We start from the raw sequence: 17,474 nt of genomic DNA, 5'->3' as shown, positions 1-17,474 counted from the left end.
TCAAGTAATTCTCCTATAAAATTATTGCAATAACACTTTTTGTTATACACGTTTATTTCCTTTATGTGTATTGGAACAACACAAAAAAAGAGAAAAAAATGCAAATTGAACATATTTTCACACAAAAACCCCAAATATGGGCCAAACAAAATTGTTGGCACCTTGCCAAAATTGATGATAAACAACTTTGTTTCAAGCATGTGAAGCCAGTTCAAACTCAATTGTGGCAAGTAACAAGTGTGGGCAACATGAAAATCACACTTGAAACCACATAAAAAAAAGGACAAGTTGATTCAATCTTTGCATTGTGTGCATGGAGAACAGAAAGAGGAGAGAACTGTCTGAGGACTGGAGAACCAAAATTGTTGAAAAATATCAACAATTTCAAGGTTACAAATCTATCTCCAGATATCTAGATTTTCTTTGTCCATGGTGCGCAACATTATCAATAAATTTACAACCCATGGCACTGAAGCTAATCTCACTAGATGTGGACAGCAGAGAAAAATTTATGAAATGTTGCAATGCAGGATAGTCCAGATGGGGGATAAGCAGCCCCAGTAAAGTTCCAAAGCTGTATTGCATGCTCAGGGCGCATCAGTGCCAGCATGAACTATCCATCAACATTTGAATTAAATAAAATGCTATGGCAGGAGACCCAGGAGGACCCCACTGCTGACACAGATGCATAAAAAAGCTAGACTGCAGTTGCCAAAATGTACATGAGTAAGCCAAAATCCTTCTGGGGAAGCGTTTTGTGTACAGATGAGACCAAGATAGAGATTTTTGGTAAAGTACATCATTCTACTGTTTACCAAAAATAGAATAAAGCCTACAAAAAAAAGAACACAGTGCCTACAGTCAAATATGGCAGAGGCTCCAAGATGTTTCAGAGTTGTTTTGCTGCCTTTGTCACTGGGTGCCTTCACTGTGTGCAAGGCATCAAGAAATCGGAAAATTACCAAAGAATTTTGTGTGGCAATGTAGTGCCTAGTGTCAGAAAGCTAGGTTTGTGTTCTAGTTCATGGGTCTTCTAGCATTACAATGACCCCAAACATACTTCAAAAAGCACACAGAAATTGATGGAAACAAAGTGCTGGAGAGTTCTGAAGTGACCAGCAATGAGTCCAGATCTAAATCCCATTGAACACTTGTGGAAAGATCTTAATATTGCTGTTTGGAGAAAAATATTAAAATTTGAGAGTCTTCAGTGGTTGATACCTTTTAATGGCTAACTGAAAAGATCGTAGCAAATTGCAAACCTTCAAGACTACTCAGGTCTCTTCATCAGACATAGTATAACACAAAATCTGAAGAGTCACATATTTATACACAACAGGGCACAGGAATAATGCCATAGATAAGACAAGTGATGTGAAGCAGAACTATTAGTATGGGAGAGGGAAAAGCAGTTGTGGCCGTGAATATTGGAACAATTCATAGATAAGGAGTGTGAAAGTTTTATTGCCCTGTGATTGAGGTCTGGTCCATGATTGTGATACCCCCCAAATGGTCTGAGGAGCACATTCCTTAGTTGATGTGGAAAGACATAAATCCATGCAACACATTAATTCCTGCTCTGTGAGTGTGTCAAAGATTATCATAAGTTTGTATCTCCAAATTTTTCTGTCTCTCTGAGATTTGAAGTTACCTTTTAATATAAGTAATTTTATGTCCATGATGCTGTGATCAGGTGATCAGGAATAAAAAATGTTCGGCCAAAGGTAGATCTATTCCTTTTTCTTTTATTGTGTGGCGATGAGAATTCATCCTTGTTCTAAGTTTTAGCCCTGTCTCCCCATATACACACCCCCAAGCTGGACATTTGGTACATATAATTAAGCACGCTACATTAGATGTGATGCAGCAGTACCTGTACCTGGGGTCTTGTGGTCCTGATGTGAGTTGGGAATCTTTATCTTGTCCATGGTCATTATAAATGAACAGGTTTTACATTTTTTCTGGTTGCAGGGATAGGTTCCTGTAGCTGTTGGAGAGGACAGGGAGGTTCTCACAATGATGCTTTTTAGATTTGGGGGCTGCCTAAAACACCAGAAGTGAGGGATCTGGAAATATAGATTGTAAGCGGGCATCTTTTTGTAATAATGGTTGTAATTTCCATGCAGCTCCCCTTAGCACCTCGAGATTTGGATTGTAGGTGACTACTAGAGGCACCAGGTTGCTTTCTTGTTTAGTTCTGAAATGTACGAGATGATTCCTTGATATTCTGGTGGCTCTTGCAATCTGGTTTCAATTGTTCTTGGATGGTAGCTCTGGTTTAAAAAGGTCTGAGGCCACCAAGGTGTTTGTCTCTGTCCATAGGGTTGGAACATATCTGATTGTATCTGATGGCTTGACTATAGACCATAGAGTTTTTTTGTGTTTTGGATGGAAACTGACCCATTTAAGGTATGTTGGACGGTCAATTGGCTTATGGTACAGGGACGTCTCTATTTCATTGTTTTGTACCTTAATAAAGGTGTTCAAAAAGTTAATTTCAGTACAGGAATGAGTAGTTGAGTGATAAGTTGATGGTGGGATGAAATTGATTAAAGTGTTCATGGAATGTTTAGCTGTTGCTCGGATTCTGTCCAGAGGATTAAAATATCGTCAATGTAACGGTAGTAGACAAGAGGCCTGATGGGACATGAGGACAAGAAGTCACTTTCAAGCTTGACCATTAAAAGATTTACATACTGTAGAGCTATTTTACTTCCCATTGCTGTACCAGTCTCCTGTAGATATATATTGTTATAAAATTCAAATAATTGTGGGTGAGGATGACTTTTGGACGTTTCACCACAAAGGAGAAACTATCCTCCTGATCTGTTTGCTGTCCCTCCCAGTATAATTTCCTTCTACCACTATTAGGTTTCTGGGAAGTTATACTTGTTCATTTTATTTTTGGTTCTCATTAGCTTGCCTTCTTTTCCCTATATGAATGTGTTCTAGTTTCTCACTCAGGGTTTTCATATCTTACTTCACACTTTCATTTCCCCTTGTTGACAGTGTGTTGCTTCCTCCCCTCTGGTTCTTCAGAAGGTACGAGAAACTCCTCAACTGCGTCCAAGGTGGTGTTTTCAGTTGTGCAGCTAGGGCCTTTCTAGTCTCTACAGCGACCAGTTGGGTATAGTTGCAGCATTCTTCCCTGTGTGGGTTCTCCGGTGGCTATCAAGATGCACTTTCTGGTTAAAACATTTCCCACATTTTGAACATGAAAAAGGCTTCTCCCCTGTGTGAGTTCTGTGATGTTTAACAAAATCTGATTTCGGTATAAAACCTTTCCCACAATCTGAACATGTGAAAGGCTTCTCCCCTGTGTGAGTTCTCTGATGTGTATTAAGAGTCGATTTCTTTGCAAAACATTTTCCACATTCTGATCATGAAAATGGCTTCTCCCCTGTGTGGGTTCTCTGGTGCTTAACAAAATCTGATTTCTGATTGAAACATTTTCCACATTCTGAACATGAGAAAGGCTTCTCCCCTGTGTGAGCTCTCTGATGTGTATTAAGAGTCGATTTCCTTGCAAAACATTTTCCACATTCTGAACATGAAAATGGCTTCTCCCCTGTATGAGTTCTCTGATGTGTATTAAGAGTCCATTTCTTTGCAAAACATTTCCCACATTCTGAACATAAAAATGGCTTCTCCCCTGTTTGGGTTCTCTGGTGCTTAACAAAATCTGATTTCTGATTAAAACATTTTCCACATTCTGAACACGAGAAAGGCTTCTCCCCTGTGTGAGTTCTGTGATGGTTCATAAGATTTGATTTCTTCGTAAAGCATTTACCACATTCTGAACATGAAAAAGGCTTCTCCCCTGTGTGAGCTCTCTCATGTGTATTAAGATGTGATTGCTGTATAAAACCTTTCCCACAATCTGAACATGAAAAAGGCTTCTCCCCTGTGTGAGTTCTCTGGTGTTTAACAAAACCTGATTTTTGGTTAAAACATTTTACACATTCTGAACATGAAAATGGCTTCTCCCCTGTGTGAGTTCTCTGATGTGTATTAAGAGTTGATTTCTTTGCAAAACATTTCCCACATTCTGAACATGAAAATGGCTTCTCCCCTGTGTGAGTTCTGTGATGTTTGATAAGATTTGACTTCTCTGTAAAAGATTTCCCACATTCTGAACATGAAAAAGGCTTCTCCCTTCTGTGGATTCTTTGGTGGCTATCAATATTCATTTTCCATTTAAAACATTTCCCACATTCTGAACATGAAAATGTCTTCTCCTCTGAGTGAGTTCTCTGATGTCTGATAAAAGTTGATTTCTCTGTAAAACATTTCTGACATTCTGAACATGAAAATGGCTTGTCCTGTGTGTGAATTCTCTGGTGACTAACAAGATCTGATTTCTTGTTAAAACATCTTCCATACTTGGAACAAAAAAATCTATTCTTTGCTGTGTGAATTTTTTGATGTTTAAGAAAACATGTTTCAAGGGGAAAACTATTTCCATATTCTGAATGTGAAAATGGCTTCTTTGCATTAGGAGCAATTCGTTTTTTAATGCTTATTTTGCTACTTTGATTTTCCTTAGCAGTCGGTAATGAATCAGAAGATAGGAACGGCTTCAAAGGATTAGATGACAGATCTTTGCTGTGAAGAGATGATGGTATATCTGAAGTAATGGCATTCATTTCAGTTGTATCCTGTGGGATCTCAAAATCATCTGATTTGAAAACTGAAGATGTCAGCTGTCCCTCTGATCTCCCGGTACAGTCAACTGCCAAGAATAAAACCAATTATTATTTTTGAATTAAATATTCTTGAATTTTATATTTTTGAACATTTCTACTTAAACTGTCCATAAAAATATAATTATTCATCAAGATGATGACAGTTCAAAGTCTAATAGAAAACCTCATAGGATGAACCAGTAGAGCGTGGTGTTCAACTATTTGTTCATTCTGCCTCCCAAATATGGAATGAAAAGATACCAAACAATTTTATGTAGGCGAAAATAATACCAATAAAAACTTCTATTCATCCAGCAAAAAAAAAAAGTTCCCCACTAAGGTCCAACATCTCTTCAATGGAAAAACAGAGGTTTCCACATTATTAGTGGCTCAAAGGCTCTTGAAAAGCAACATGGCTTCCATAATCCAATTCAACAATAACCCTCCTCTCAAAGTTAAATCTCCACTCACTTCTGAGCCTTGCAGTGTACCTAAACCACATAGCATCCATCCCACTTAAATTTACAGTGTGTGTTTCTCCTGTAGCACAATCTGGGCACTATGTGTTGAGTAATAACATGGAAAATGTGCAATTTTCACTCTCCAGCATCCACTCTGTGCTAATTTCTGGAAAATGCCTGTGGAGTCAAAATAGTCAATATTCCTATAGATTAATTCACTGAGGGTTATCATTTTCAAAATGGTGTCACATTATGGGGATTTCTACTTCCCTGGCTTTCTGCCATTTTGTTATATTAGGGCTTCTGCAAAAGATGTGTCCCATCTCCTCTGGGATCTGCTCCTGCAACGTCTGCTTCTCTCACCAGGAGCTGCCTTATTAATTCTGCAGGTGGCGCTGGTGATGGAGGAGATGTTGGAACCAGAAGCTCTGGGCGGCGCGGGCTCTGTACAGCCACTAAGATTAGGATGCTTGGAACCAGTAGTACCATCCAGTCTTGCAGTATGAGTGTGTGTGCTGTCAAGCTGAAGTAATCTTCTTCCTGCTTCAGCCAATTGGAAAACACCACACCCTACTAAAGCTCGAAGCATATTGCCAGAAGTTGCCAGATACTGCCTTGTTTTTCTCTGGTTCAGTCCTCTGTGCTCCTCTCTCGGCTTGTGTATTTGTTACCTGTTGTGATCCTGACCCGTTTACTAACTACTCGTGTCTTCTGATTTTGTATCTTCTCAACCCTTCTGGTTCTGACCACTCTTCTTGTCATATCACTCCACAGAACAGCAGGTAACACCGTGGTTCAAGCCTATGTGTGACATGCAGAAGTAGTGCTGTTGCTTTAAAAGCATTCAGCAACTATTAGAAGTAACACAAGCACATGAGACAGGAAGTGTTCTGCTCCAGAAGCATCCAGCAACTAGAGGGGTTAACACAGTCACAGGAGAAGGGGAGTGTTTTATCAGAGCCCCAAGGGGATTGTGGGGAAGTTGTTTACTGTCTGGCTGGAGCCAAAGAGAAAGGTGGTGTGTGTGATCTGTATCTCACAGAAGCGCCCATGCAAGTGAAAAGGATTCAAGTCAGGAGTGAAGCCAAGCACAGGTCAGTTTGAGTTCCTGAACTAGCAGTGCAGAGTATTGTCAGGCAGAAAGATAAGGACTGGAAGAAATGGTGTCACAGGGATCATCTACCTCAGCAAACCTTCCCCCCCTCCTCCATCTCACTGTGATGTTAAGAATGATGTGTTCATTAATGTGCCTTCGCATTAGAACTGTGCTGTCCTGTACTACTGGGAAGACTGTGAACTGCTGTGCTGCTAAGGATACTGGACAGTTTGTCACTGGCGCCTGTTGCTCATAAGACTTAACTTGCACTGGCTGTGCGGCTTCTTATTAAATGCTATTAAATGCTATCTGAACCTAGTGGCGTGCGTGTAACATGTGGGTCTCTGTGTCAGTCCAGATCCATGTATAGGTGTTAACGCCTTTAATTTACAACCCAAGCCTGTTTTCACCTTCATTACTGGGCCAAATTTTACAATTCTGACAAGTGTCACTTTATGTGGTAAAATTTCTTCAATTTGACTTTCGTTTATTTGTTAAAAAAATGGAAATTTGGCGTAAATTTTGAAAATGTTGCAATTTTCAAAGTTTTAATATTTATGCCCTTAAATTATAGTTAATAAATAAAATTTCCCATATTTCCCACAGTTTGGGCGTGGCTGGGCTCAGAAGGGAAGGAGCGTCATTTGACTTTTTGAATGTAAAATTTGCTGAAATAATTTGTGATGCCATGTCACATTTGTAGAACCCCTGGTGTGCCTAAACAATGGAAACACCCCACAAGTGACACTATTCTGGAACCTAGAGCCCTCTGGAAACTTATCTAGATGTGTGGTGAACATCTTGAACCCCCAGGTTCTTCACAGAAGTTTATAATGTTAGGCTGTGAAAATATAGAAAATCACAATTTTCCCACAAAAAATGTCTTTCAGCCCCAAAGTTTGCATTTTTACAAGGGTAACAGGAAAAATTGCACCACGCAATTGGTTGTGCAATTTCTTCTGAGTACGCCGATGTCCAATATGTGGACAAAAATACTGTTTGGGTGCACGGCAGGGCTTGGAAGTGAAGGACTGTCATTTGAGTTTTTGAACAGCGATACCACATTTATTTCACTTTTTGATGCAGGAGCATTGCTAAGCTTTACAAACTGTCAGCGCTGCACTGATAGACAAACTTGCTCTGAGCATGGTGTAACAAGTTTGCTAGTTCTGGTGACCGGAGTGTTGTCATGACGACATAGATTCACCATGGCAATGTAGCGTGGGCGCAGATCAGAGTGCAGAGGGGGCTCCCTTCCTCTGCCTGCCTTCTAAATGCTGCGATCGATGTCCATCGCAGCATTTAGGGAGTTAAAGTGCCGGGAGCGGTGCCCTAAGCTGACACCAGGCGGCGATCATGCGCGCACAGCTTCTGAGCTCGTAAAGTCGCCTGGACGTATTCATACGTTCAAGGTCAGTAACTACTTACCGACCTGGATGTATGGATACGTTCAAGGTCGAGAAGGTGTTAAAGGCTGATGACAGATCCCAGGGATCTGGAAAACGGAGAAGATAGCGCCAAGCCTGTTCGTGGTAGACATGTTTTGAGCTGCCAGGTGACCATGAACAGCGTCCCCACTACATTGTGTCTACAAACTATTCCAGCAAAATCTACATTCAAATAGCTAAATGTTGCTCCTTCCCGTCTTAACCTGCCATGTGCCCAGATAGTAGTGTACAACCATATATAGGGTATTGTCCGATTCAAGAGAAGTTGGAAAATAATTTGTAACCTCCATTTGTTTCTTATTATCTTTTGTGAAGAATTCGAAAGTTATCATAAAATGAAGGGACAAACATCAGATCTGAAAAATGGGCCCAGATAGGAACACAAAACTGGCAAGAGGAAGGGGTTAAATCAGTATTTTGGGCAGTAACTACTGAAGTAAAAAACTGAGTATAGACAATAACACATCTACTGAAATGATCAAACTCAACAGCCTTCATCAGTAATAAATGAGTAACTAGTGGTGAAACCTCTCTGGGGTAATTAGAGTATGGGGCTCGGTGGCACTTGGCAATCTAAACTATCGTAAGGGACAATATTTTCTATTAGATGAGTTTCAAGAAGAAATATTAGACGTTCAAAGAGAACTTTTTATAATAGTGCAGAGCTGAGGTGTCTTAAATTTAGCTTAGAGATACAGTGGGTACGGAAAGTATTCAGACCCTTTTAAAATTTTCACTCTTTGTTTCAATGCAGCCATTTGATAAATTCTAAAAAGTTCATTTTTTTTCTCATTGAAGTCCACTCTGCACCCCATCTTGACTGAAAAAAAAACAGAAATGTAGAAATTTTTGCAAATTTATTAAAAAAGAAAAACTGAAATATCACATGGTCATAATAAGTATTCAGACCCTTTGCTCAGTATTGAGTAGAAGCACCCTTTAGAGCTAGTACAGCCATGAGTCCTCGTGGGAATGATGCTACAAGTTTTTCACACCTGGATTTGGGGATCCTCTCTGTAACGGGTCTGGGAGGCGGAACCTCTGGGCTACAATACAAGGGGGCGGTCCTTGTAAGGGAGCGGGTGGCGACCAGGCAGGCAGTCACAGGAGGAGACCTGGACAGTCTCTGAGTGAACGGGACAGTCTCTGAGTGAACGGGACAGTCTCTAGGTATAGGGTTGGTACGACCTGTGGCGGCTGAAGATAGACGAGAGCTCCCAGGTGAGCAGGCGAGAGTCTCTGGATGAACGGGTGGTCACAGCATGTGACGGCGGAGCCTCCAGGAAGACCAGCGGACAGGCGACAGATGAGCGCTCCCAGGTGAGCGGGCAGAAGTCTCTGGACAGGCGGGTGGTCACAGCACGTGACGGCAGAGCCTCCGGGTAGGCAGACAGACAGGTAGCAGATGAGCGCTCCCAGGTGAGCGGGCAGGAGTCACTGGACAGGCAGGTGGTCACAGCACGTGACGGCGGAGCCCCCAGGTAGGCTAGCAGGCAGATAGCAGATGTGCGCTCCCAGGTGAGCGGGCAAGCTGGTCCATAGACAGACTGACAGGAGTTGGAAGGCAGACCGTCGGACCTCAGGCAGGCAGGCAGGTAGCTGATGTGCGCTCCCAGGTGAGCGGGCAAGAGTCTCTGGAATAGCTGGTGGTCACAGCACGTGACAGCGGAGCCTCCGGGCAGGCAAGCAGGCAGGTAGCGGAGAAGCACTCCCAGGTGAGCGGGCAGGCTGGTCCTTAGACAGACTGACAGGAGTAGTAAGGCAGACCGTCGGACCTCAGACTAGCAGACAGGTAGCAAGTAATCAGGCAGGAATCTGACAGGTAACTGGCAGGTAACTGGCAACGGGACCTGAGGGCTGAAGCACAGGTGAGACACAGGTGCAAACAACATTGCTCGGGCACCTCCATTTTGGAGGAGGTGCCTTATATATGATGAAGTCCTCCGGCCATTGGCCGGGGACTCCTTAGGACGACGCGCGCGGCCCCTTTAAGAGGAGGGGAGCGCGCGCGCGCGCGCCCTAAGCACAGGGGCCGGGAAGGAGCGCGCGCTGAGAGCAGAGCGGGAGGAGGACGCCGGGAAGGAGCGCGCGCTGACAGCAGAGCGGGAGAGGGACGCCGGGCACGGGGCAGAGCGGTGAGGGGAGCAGCGTCCCTGCCTAGCAGAGGGCAGGGACGCCGGCACTACAGTACCCCCCCCTTTAGGCCCCCCCTTTTTTAGGCCAGACAGAAATTTAGCTAGGATGAGAGGGGCATGGATGTTCTCCCGGGGCTCCCACGTTCTCTCCTCAGGACCAAACCCCTTCCAATCTACCAGAAAAAAGGTCTTTCCTCTTACCCTTTTGGTGGCAAGAATGTTCTCTACCTCAAACTCGTCCTCAGCGGAAACCGGAGCAGGAGGCGTACCTGTAGACTTGGAAAAAGAGTTAAGTACCACAGGTTTGAGGAGAGATACATGGAAGGAGTTAGGGATCCGTAAGTTGGCCGGGAGTTTCAATTTATAGGCCACCGGGTTGATCTGACTGGTGACCTCCAGAGGTCCGATGAACCGAGGCCCTAACTTGTAAGAAGGTATCTTGAGTCGAACATATTTAGATGAGAGCCAGACCTTATCTCCTGGACGAAATTGAGGAGGATCCAGGCGTTTTTTGTCAGCGTGTCTTTTCATCCGTTCGGATGACTGAAGGAGTGCGGATCGGGTACTCTCCCAAATGGAGGAAAATTTGCTAACGAGAGATTCCGCAGCCGGGTTGTCCACCGAGGTGGAGACAGGAAAAGGAATCCGAGGATGCTGACCAAAGACTACAAAAAACGGGGATTTGGAGGAGGATTCGCTCTCGTGATTATTGTAAGAGAACTCGGCCCATGGTAGGAGATCCACCCAGTCAGAATGGTGGGCATTAACGAAGTGCCGGAGGTAACTGGTCAGGTTCTGATTGATCCGCTCCACTTGACCATTGGACTGTGGGTGGTAAGCGGAAGAGAAGTCCAGGGTGACGTCTAGTAGTTTACAAGTGGCTCTCCAGAAGCGTGAGGTGAACTGTACCCCACGATCCGACACGATGTGGAGGGGCAGGCCATGAAGACGGAAGATGTGACGAATAAAGTCTCTAGCTAGCTCGGGTGCAGACGGGAGGCCTGGTAGGGGAACGAAATGAGCCATCTTGGAGAAGCGGTCAGCGACCACCCAAATGACCGTACAACCGGCAGAGAGTGGGAGGTCAGTTATGAAGTCCATTGCAATATGCTGCCAGGGGGCAGCAGGTACTGGGAGCGGAAGGAGGCGACCGGCTGGCAGATGTCTCGGAACCTTGTTGCGGGCGCAGGACACACAGGCAGAAACAAAGTCTATTACATCCTTGTGCAGGGTAGGCCACCAGTAGTGACGGGAAATAAGCTGGAGGGTCTTCTTCTGACCAGCGTGGCCAGCCAGTTTAGACGAGTGACCCCAGTGAAGGATCTTCTCCCGATCAGGTACTGATACGAACGTCTTTCCGGGAGGGAGACGATTTAGACTCACGGGAGCCACCTGCATTACTTTGGCGGGATCGATGATGTGTTTCGGATCTTCCTCGAGATCAGATACCAGAAAGGATCGAGACAAGGCGTCCGCCTTGACGTTTTTGTCAGCCGGGCGAAAATGAAGGACAAAATCAAAACGAGCAAAAAACAAGGACCACCGGGCTTGGCGCGGGTTAAGTCTCTGGGCATGCTGGAGGTAAGCCAAGTTCTTGTGGTCAGTGTAAATTATTACCGGGTGAAGAGCCCCCTCAAGCAGGTAACGCCACTCCTCCAATGCCAGTTTGATGGCCAATAACTCTCGATCTCCTATGGAATAATTGCGCTCTGAGGAGGAGAAGAGTTTAGAGAAGAAGCCGCAAGTTACCATCCTCCCGGAAGAAGATTTTTGAGTAAGTACCGCTCCAGCTCCAGAGGAGGAGGCGTCCACTTCCAGGAAGAACTGCTTGTTGCCGTCCGGGCGATGCAGCACCGGGGCGGAAGAGAAGGCCTGTTTTAAGGAAAGAAAGGCTTCTTCTGCTACGGGCGGCCACTGTTTGGGATTAGTACCCTTACGGGTGAGCGCGGAAATTGGGGCAGTCCGGGAAGAGAAGTGTGGTATGAAGAGGCGGTAGTAGTTGGCGAAGCCCAGGAACCGCTGAATGGCTTTCAACCCCTCCGGTCGGGGCCATTTCTCGATGGCAGACAGTTTCTCTGGATCCATTCGTAGGCCGGTCTGAGAAATAATGTAGCCCAAAAACGGAAGCGAGGTCTGCTCAAAGAGGCACTTCTCGTATTTAGCGAAGAGGTGATTCTGCCTGAGCCTGAGCAGGACCTGACGAACGTCCCTCCGGTGAGTCTGGAGATCCGGAGAGAAGACCAAGATGTCGTCCAGGTACACCACTACGCAGGAGTAGAGAAGGTCCCGGAAGATGTCATTGACCAACTCTTGAAAGACGGCAGGAGCGTTACAGAGACCAAAGGGCATTACCAGGTATTCATAGTGGCCGTCCCGGGTGTTGAATGCCGTCTTCCATTCATCCCCCTGACGGATACGAACCAGGTTGTACGCCCCACGGAGGTCTAGTTTGGTGAAGATTCTAGCCCCCCTCAGACGATCAAATAATTCTGGAATGAGCGGAAGGGGGTACTTATTCTTCACCGTGATCTGGTTTAGGCCTCTATAGTCTATACAGGGACGGAGAGAGCCGTCCTTCTTTTTGACGAAAAAGAAGCCTGCTCCCGCCGGGGAGGTAGATTTCCGGATGAATCCCCTGGCCAGATTCTCCTCAATATATTCGGACATCGACCGGGTCTCAGCAGCGGATAAAGGATAAATACGCCCACGGGGAGGAGTAGTACCGGGTAACAGGTCGATGGGACAGTCGTATGGTCTATGAGGGGGTAATGTCTCTGCCTCCTTTTTATTAAAGACATCAGCATAAAACCAATAAGGAATCGGAAGTCCAGGTAGATTAGCTGGGGTAGGAGAGGGACGGACGGGATGGACGGGGACCAGGCAGGTCTTATGACAGTCTTGTCCCCAGCGAAGGACTTCTCCGGTCTGCCAGTCAAGCACGGGTGCATGTCTCTGGAGCCAAGGCAGACCTAGCAAGAGGGCGTGAGAGAGTCCAGGCAGAACATGAAAGGAGATACTTTCAGAATGCAGCATTCCCACCTGCAGAGTAATGGATTCGGTGATGAGTTGGATGGGGCGTGGTAAGAGCCCCCCATCCACGGCAGCCACAGACAAGGGTACAGCCAGAGGTTTGGTGGGGATGCGGTATTTCTCTACCAGGAACTGTGAAATAAGATTCCCGGCTGCTCCAGAGTCCAGTTGGGCTAGTTCGAAATAACGGTTCTCCCCGTAGACGATTGAAACTGACAACAGCAGGGATGGAAAGGATTTATTCTTGTCTAGGTGGACCTCTCTGAGCGAACCTAGACACAGGCGTTTCCCGACCTCTCCGGGCAGGCACGGATCCGGTGCTCCTTACTGCCACAGTAGAAGCAGGTCCCCTCGGCACGGCGTAAGTCCTGACGGGTCTTGACCATCTTGGTCTGGTCGACCTGCATAGGCTCAGGAGGGTGTACCTGGTTAGAGACAGAAGGAGTGACGGGTTTCTGAAAAGTAGGAGCTAGACGTAGTAACCTCCTCTCACGGGTGACCTCTCTGGCACGCTCCTGGAACCGTAGGTCAATCCGGGTGGCGAGAGTTATTAAGTCATCGAGAGTGGTAGGAATGTCCCGACCGGCAAGTTCATCTTTAATACGGCCGGACAGACCCTCCCAGAAGACGGAAACCAGAGCGTCGTTATCCCAGGCCACCTCCGAGGCAAGGGTACGGAACCGTATGGCATATTGGCCCACGGTGAGGCTTTCCTGACGGAGGCGTAGCAATGATGATGCGGATGAGGTCTTCCGTCCGGGTTCGTCGAAGACTTTCCGGAAAGCCGTGAGAAAAGCAGGCAAGTTGGACACCAGGGGGTCTCCTCTCTCCCATAGAGGATTTAGCCAGGCCAGAGCCTCCCCGGTGAGATGGGACATGATGAATGCAATTTTGGCTCGGTCGGAGTTAAACTGGTGGGACAATAGTTCAAAGTGCAGGGTGCACTGATTTATGAAGCCCCGAGCCTGGACGGAGTCGCCTCCGAAGCGAGGAGGTGCAGAAAGCTGGGGTCCGGGGTAGGATACCATGGTATTAGTGGGCAGCGGAGCTGCCGGATTGCGAGACATGGCACTGGCGGAGGTTGTCGGTGGAGCAGTCAGAGTATCCAGGCGAGTATTGACATTCCGCAGGTGACCCAGGATGGACTCCTGTTGGTACCTTTGACGGGACAGTTCATGACACAGGTCCGAGAGCGAGGGAGCTTGGGTGCCACCGGGTTCCATGGCCCGAGCAAACTGTAACGGGTCTGGGAGGCGGAACCTCTGGGCTACAATACAAGGGGGCGGTCCTTGTAAGGGAGCGGGTGGCGACCAGGCAGGCAGTCACAGGAGGTGACCTGGACAGTCTCTGAGTGAACGGGACAGTCTCTAAGTGAACGGCACAGTCTCTGAGTGAACGGGACAGTCTCTGAGTGAACGGGACAGTCTCTAGGTATAGGGTTGGTACGACCTGTGGCGGCTGAAGATAGACGAGAGCTCCCAGGTGAGCAGGCGAGAGTCTCTGGATGAACGGGTGGTCACAGCATGTGACGGCGGAGCCTCCAGGAAGACCAGCGGACAGGCGACAGATGAGCGCTCCCAGGTGAGCGGGCAGAAGTCTCTGGACAGGCGGGTGGTCACAGCACGTGACGGCAGAGCCTCCGGGTAGGCAGACAGACAGGTAGCAGATGAGCGCTCCCAGGTGAGCGGGCAGGAGTCACTGGACAGGCAGGTGGTCACAGCACGTGACGGCGGAGCCCCCAGGTAGGCTAGCAGGCAGATAGCAGATGTGCGCTCCCAGGTGAGCGGGCAAGCTGGTCCATAGACAGACTGACAGGAGTTGGTAGGCAGACCGTCGGACCTCAGGCAGGCAGGCAGGTAGCTGATGTGCGCTCCCAGGTGAGCGGGCAAGAGTCTCTGGAATAGCTGGTGGTCACAGCACGTGACAGCGGAGCCTCCGGGCAGGCAAGCAGGCAGGTAGCGGAGAAGCGCTCCCAGGTGAGCGGGCAGGCTGGTCCTTAGACAGACTGACAGGAGTAGTAAGGCAGACCGTCGGACCTCAGACTAGCAGACAGGTAGCAAGTAATCAGGCAGGAATCTGACAGGTAACTGGCAGGTAACTGGCAACGGGACCTGAGGGCTGAAGCACAGGTGAGACACAGGTGCAAACAACATTGCTCGGGCACCTCCATTTTGGAGGAGGTGCCTTATATATGATGAAGTCCTCCGGCCATTGGCCGGGGACTCCTTAGGACGACGCGCGCGGCCCCTTTAAGAGGAGGGGAGCGCGCGCGCGCGCCCTAAGCACAGGGGCCGGGAAGGAGCGCGCGCTGAGAGCAGAGCGGGAGGAGGACGCCGGGAAGGAGCGCGCGCTGACAGCAGAGCGGGAGAGGGACGCCGGGCACGGGGCAGAGCGGTGAGGGGAGCAGCGTCCCTGCCTAGCAGAGGGCAGGGACGCCGGCACTACACTCTCCAGTTCTGTCAGGTTGGATGATGAACGTTGGTGGACATCCATTTTCAGGTCTCTCCAGAGATGCTCAATTGGGTTTAGGTCAGGGCTCTGGCTGGGCCAGTCAAGAATGGTCACAGAGTTGTTCTGAAGCCACTCCTTTGTTATTTTAGCTGTGTGCTTAGGGTCATTGTCTTGTTGGAAGGTGAACCTTCAGCCAAGTCTGAGGACTAGTGCACTGTAGAAGAGGTTTTCATCCAGGATATCTCTGTACTCAGCCGCATTCATGTTTCCTTCAATTGCAACCAGTCGTCCTGTCCCTGCAGCTGAAAAACACCCCCATAACATGATGCTGCCACCACCATGATTCACTGTTGGGATTGTATTGGGCAGGTGATGAGCAGGGCCTGGTTTTCTCCACATATACAGCTTAGAATTATCACCAAAAAGTTCTATCTTCATCTCATCAGACCAGAGAATCTTATTTATCATAGTCTGGGAGTCCTTCACGTGTTTTTGAGCAAACTCTATTTGGGCTTTCATATGTCTTGCACTGAGGAGAGGCTTCCGTCGGGCCACTTTGCCATAAAGGCCCGACTGGTGGAGGACTGCAGTGATAGTTGACTTTGTGGAACTTTCTCGCATCTCCCTACTGCATCTCTGGAGCTCAGCCACAGTGATCTTGGGGTTCTTCTTTACCTCTCTCACCAAGGCTCTTCTCCAACGATTGCTCAGTTTGACTGGACGGCCAGGTCTAGAAAGACTTCAGGTGGTCCCAAACTTCTTCCATTTAAGGATTATAGAGGCCACTGTGCTCTTAGGAACCTTAAGTAATGTAGAAATTCTTTTGTAACATTGGCCAGATCTGTGCCTTGCCACAATTCTGTCTCTGGGCTCCTTGGGCAGTTCCTTTGAGCTCATGAATCTCATTTGGTCTGACATACACTGTGAGCTGTGAGGTCTTATATAGACAGGTGTGTGCCTTTCCAAATCAAGTCCTATCAGTTTAATTAAACACAGCTGGACTCCAATGAAGGAGTAGAACCATCTTAAGAAGGATCACAAGGAAATGGTCAGCATGTGACTTAAATATGAGTGTCTGAGCAAAGGGTCTGAATACTTATGACCATGTGATATTTCAGTTTTTCTTTTTCAATAAATTTGCAAAAAATTCTACATTTCTGTTTATTTTCAGTCAAGATGGGGTGCAGAGTGTACTTTAATGAGAAAAAAATGAACTTTTTAGAATTTACAAAATGGCTGCAATGAAACAAAGAGTGAAAAATTTAAAGAGGTCTGAATACTTTCCATACCCACTGTATATCATGGCATAGGTGTAATGTTTTTTGTATAGTTTATCGCCATCCTGTTTGAACTTAGTCGGTTTTAAAATAAATTGAAAAGTCAGAATATTATTGTGTTATTGTACAGAAATTCACACTTGGCCCTCACTGCACATTTAATGTTGTCGATCATAAAAGTGACGTTTGGCCAGAAAGACTGGACCTGGTCTTGTAGGGACCATATGAGCACATTCAGCAGCACAGAAGGGAGAGAAGGTAGATTCATCCAATAAGATATCAGGGATCTAGGAAGGACCAGCATCATTACCCTCCGCTTTCTCTTACAGGCCCATCATAATATTTTTCTTCAAGTGATTTTTTAACTTGTCAGCACATTCTACGTACGCTGTCATTTGGCTTTGTAGTTTACAGATCTGGGCAGGTAAGAGTCAGCGTCTCCTAATCCCAGGGGGTAGGTGGATCTTCCTGGTTTTAAGTTCTATAGAAAAGGGCTTTCAATGACTTAAGTCATTTGAACAGTTTTAGGTGGTGGAGAATGTTGTGGTCTAGCGGCAAAATTGTGATCACATGATTGTGATACAGACGGACTACACCACCGATAAAGCAGCAACAGCCGGTGACTGAGAAGAATCTGTGACTTCTCTGCATTTAGTGGTCACTACTCACCTGTGTAGTCATATGTAGGAATCTCCTCTTTACACCGCTCATCACCCCTCACATATGTCTCTGTAGTATTAATATGGGTCAGATCTTCACCCTGAAACAAATATTATAAAAGTCACAGACAGATGGAGAAGCCACATCTATGATCAGCTCTAATCCTGCCATCTCCACCGTTCTCATTACACAAGTATAAAACATATAATGCTGGTGGATAAAACAAGACTG

General features: G+C 46.7%; 2 protein-coding genes across 3 annotated transcripts in view; both read right to left on the bottom strand.

The window, feature by feature from the left end:
* The window catches only part of LOC141182801 (uncharacterized), a 228,216-nt gene that overhangs the window by 200,393 nt on the left and 10,349 nt on the right, over window positions 1-17,474 (bottom strand). The gene's annotated exons all lie outside the window — the stretch shown is intronic.
* On the bottom strand, window positions 1,473-17,341 carry LOC141182810 (uncharacterized). Its single transcript, XM_073660933.1, has 2 exons — window positions 17,253-17,341; window positions 1,473-4,732 (listed from the first exon to the last, which is right to left on the bottom strand). Exon 2 carries the CDS (start codon window positions 4,644-4,646, stop codon window positions 3,381-3,383), a length of 1,266 nt encoding a protein of 421 aa, XP_073517034.1. The 5' UTR covers window positions 4,647-4,732; window positions 17,253-17,341; the 3' UTR covers window positions 1,473-3,380.

The sequence above is a fragment of the Phyllobates terribilis genome, unplaced genomic scaffold (assembly GCF_046119375.1).
Source record: "Phyllobates terribilis strain yellow unplaced genomic scaffold, ASM4611937v1 Scaffold_36__1_contigs__length_13169755, whole genome shotgun sequence".
Classification (NCBI taxonomy): domain Eukaryota; kingdom Metazoa; phylum Chordata; class Amphibia; order Anura; family Dendrobatidae; genus Phyllobates; species Phyllobates terribilis.
Note: the sequence above shows the minus strand (reverse complement) of the source record. Positions and strands in the feature narration are given on the sequence as shown.

What these genes read in the sequence shown, in the direction of transcription:
- LOC141182810 (XM_073660933.1), bottom strand. Translation starts at nt 4,646, where the DNA reads ATGAATGCCATTACTTCAGATATACCATCATCTCTTCACAGCAAAGAT.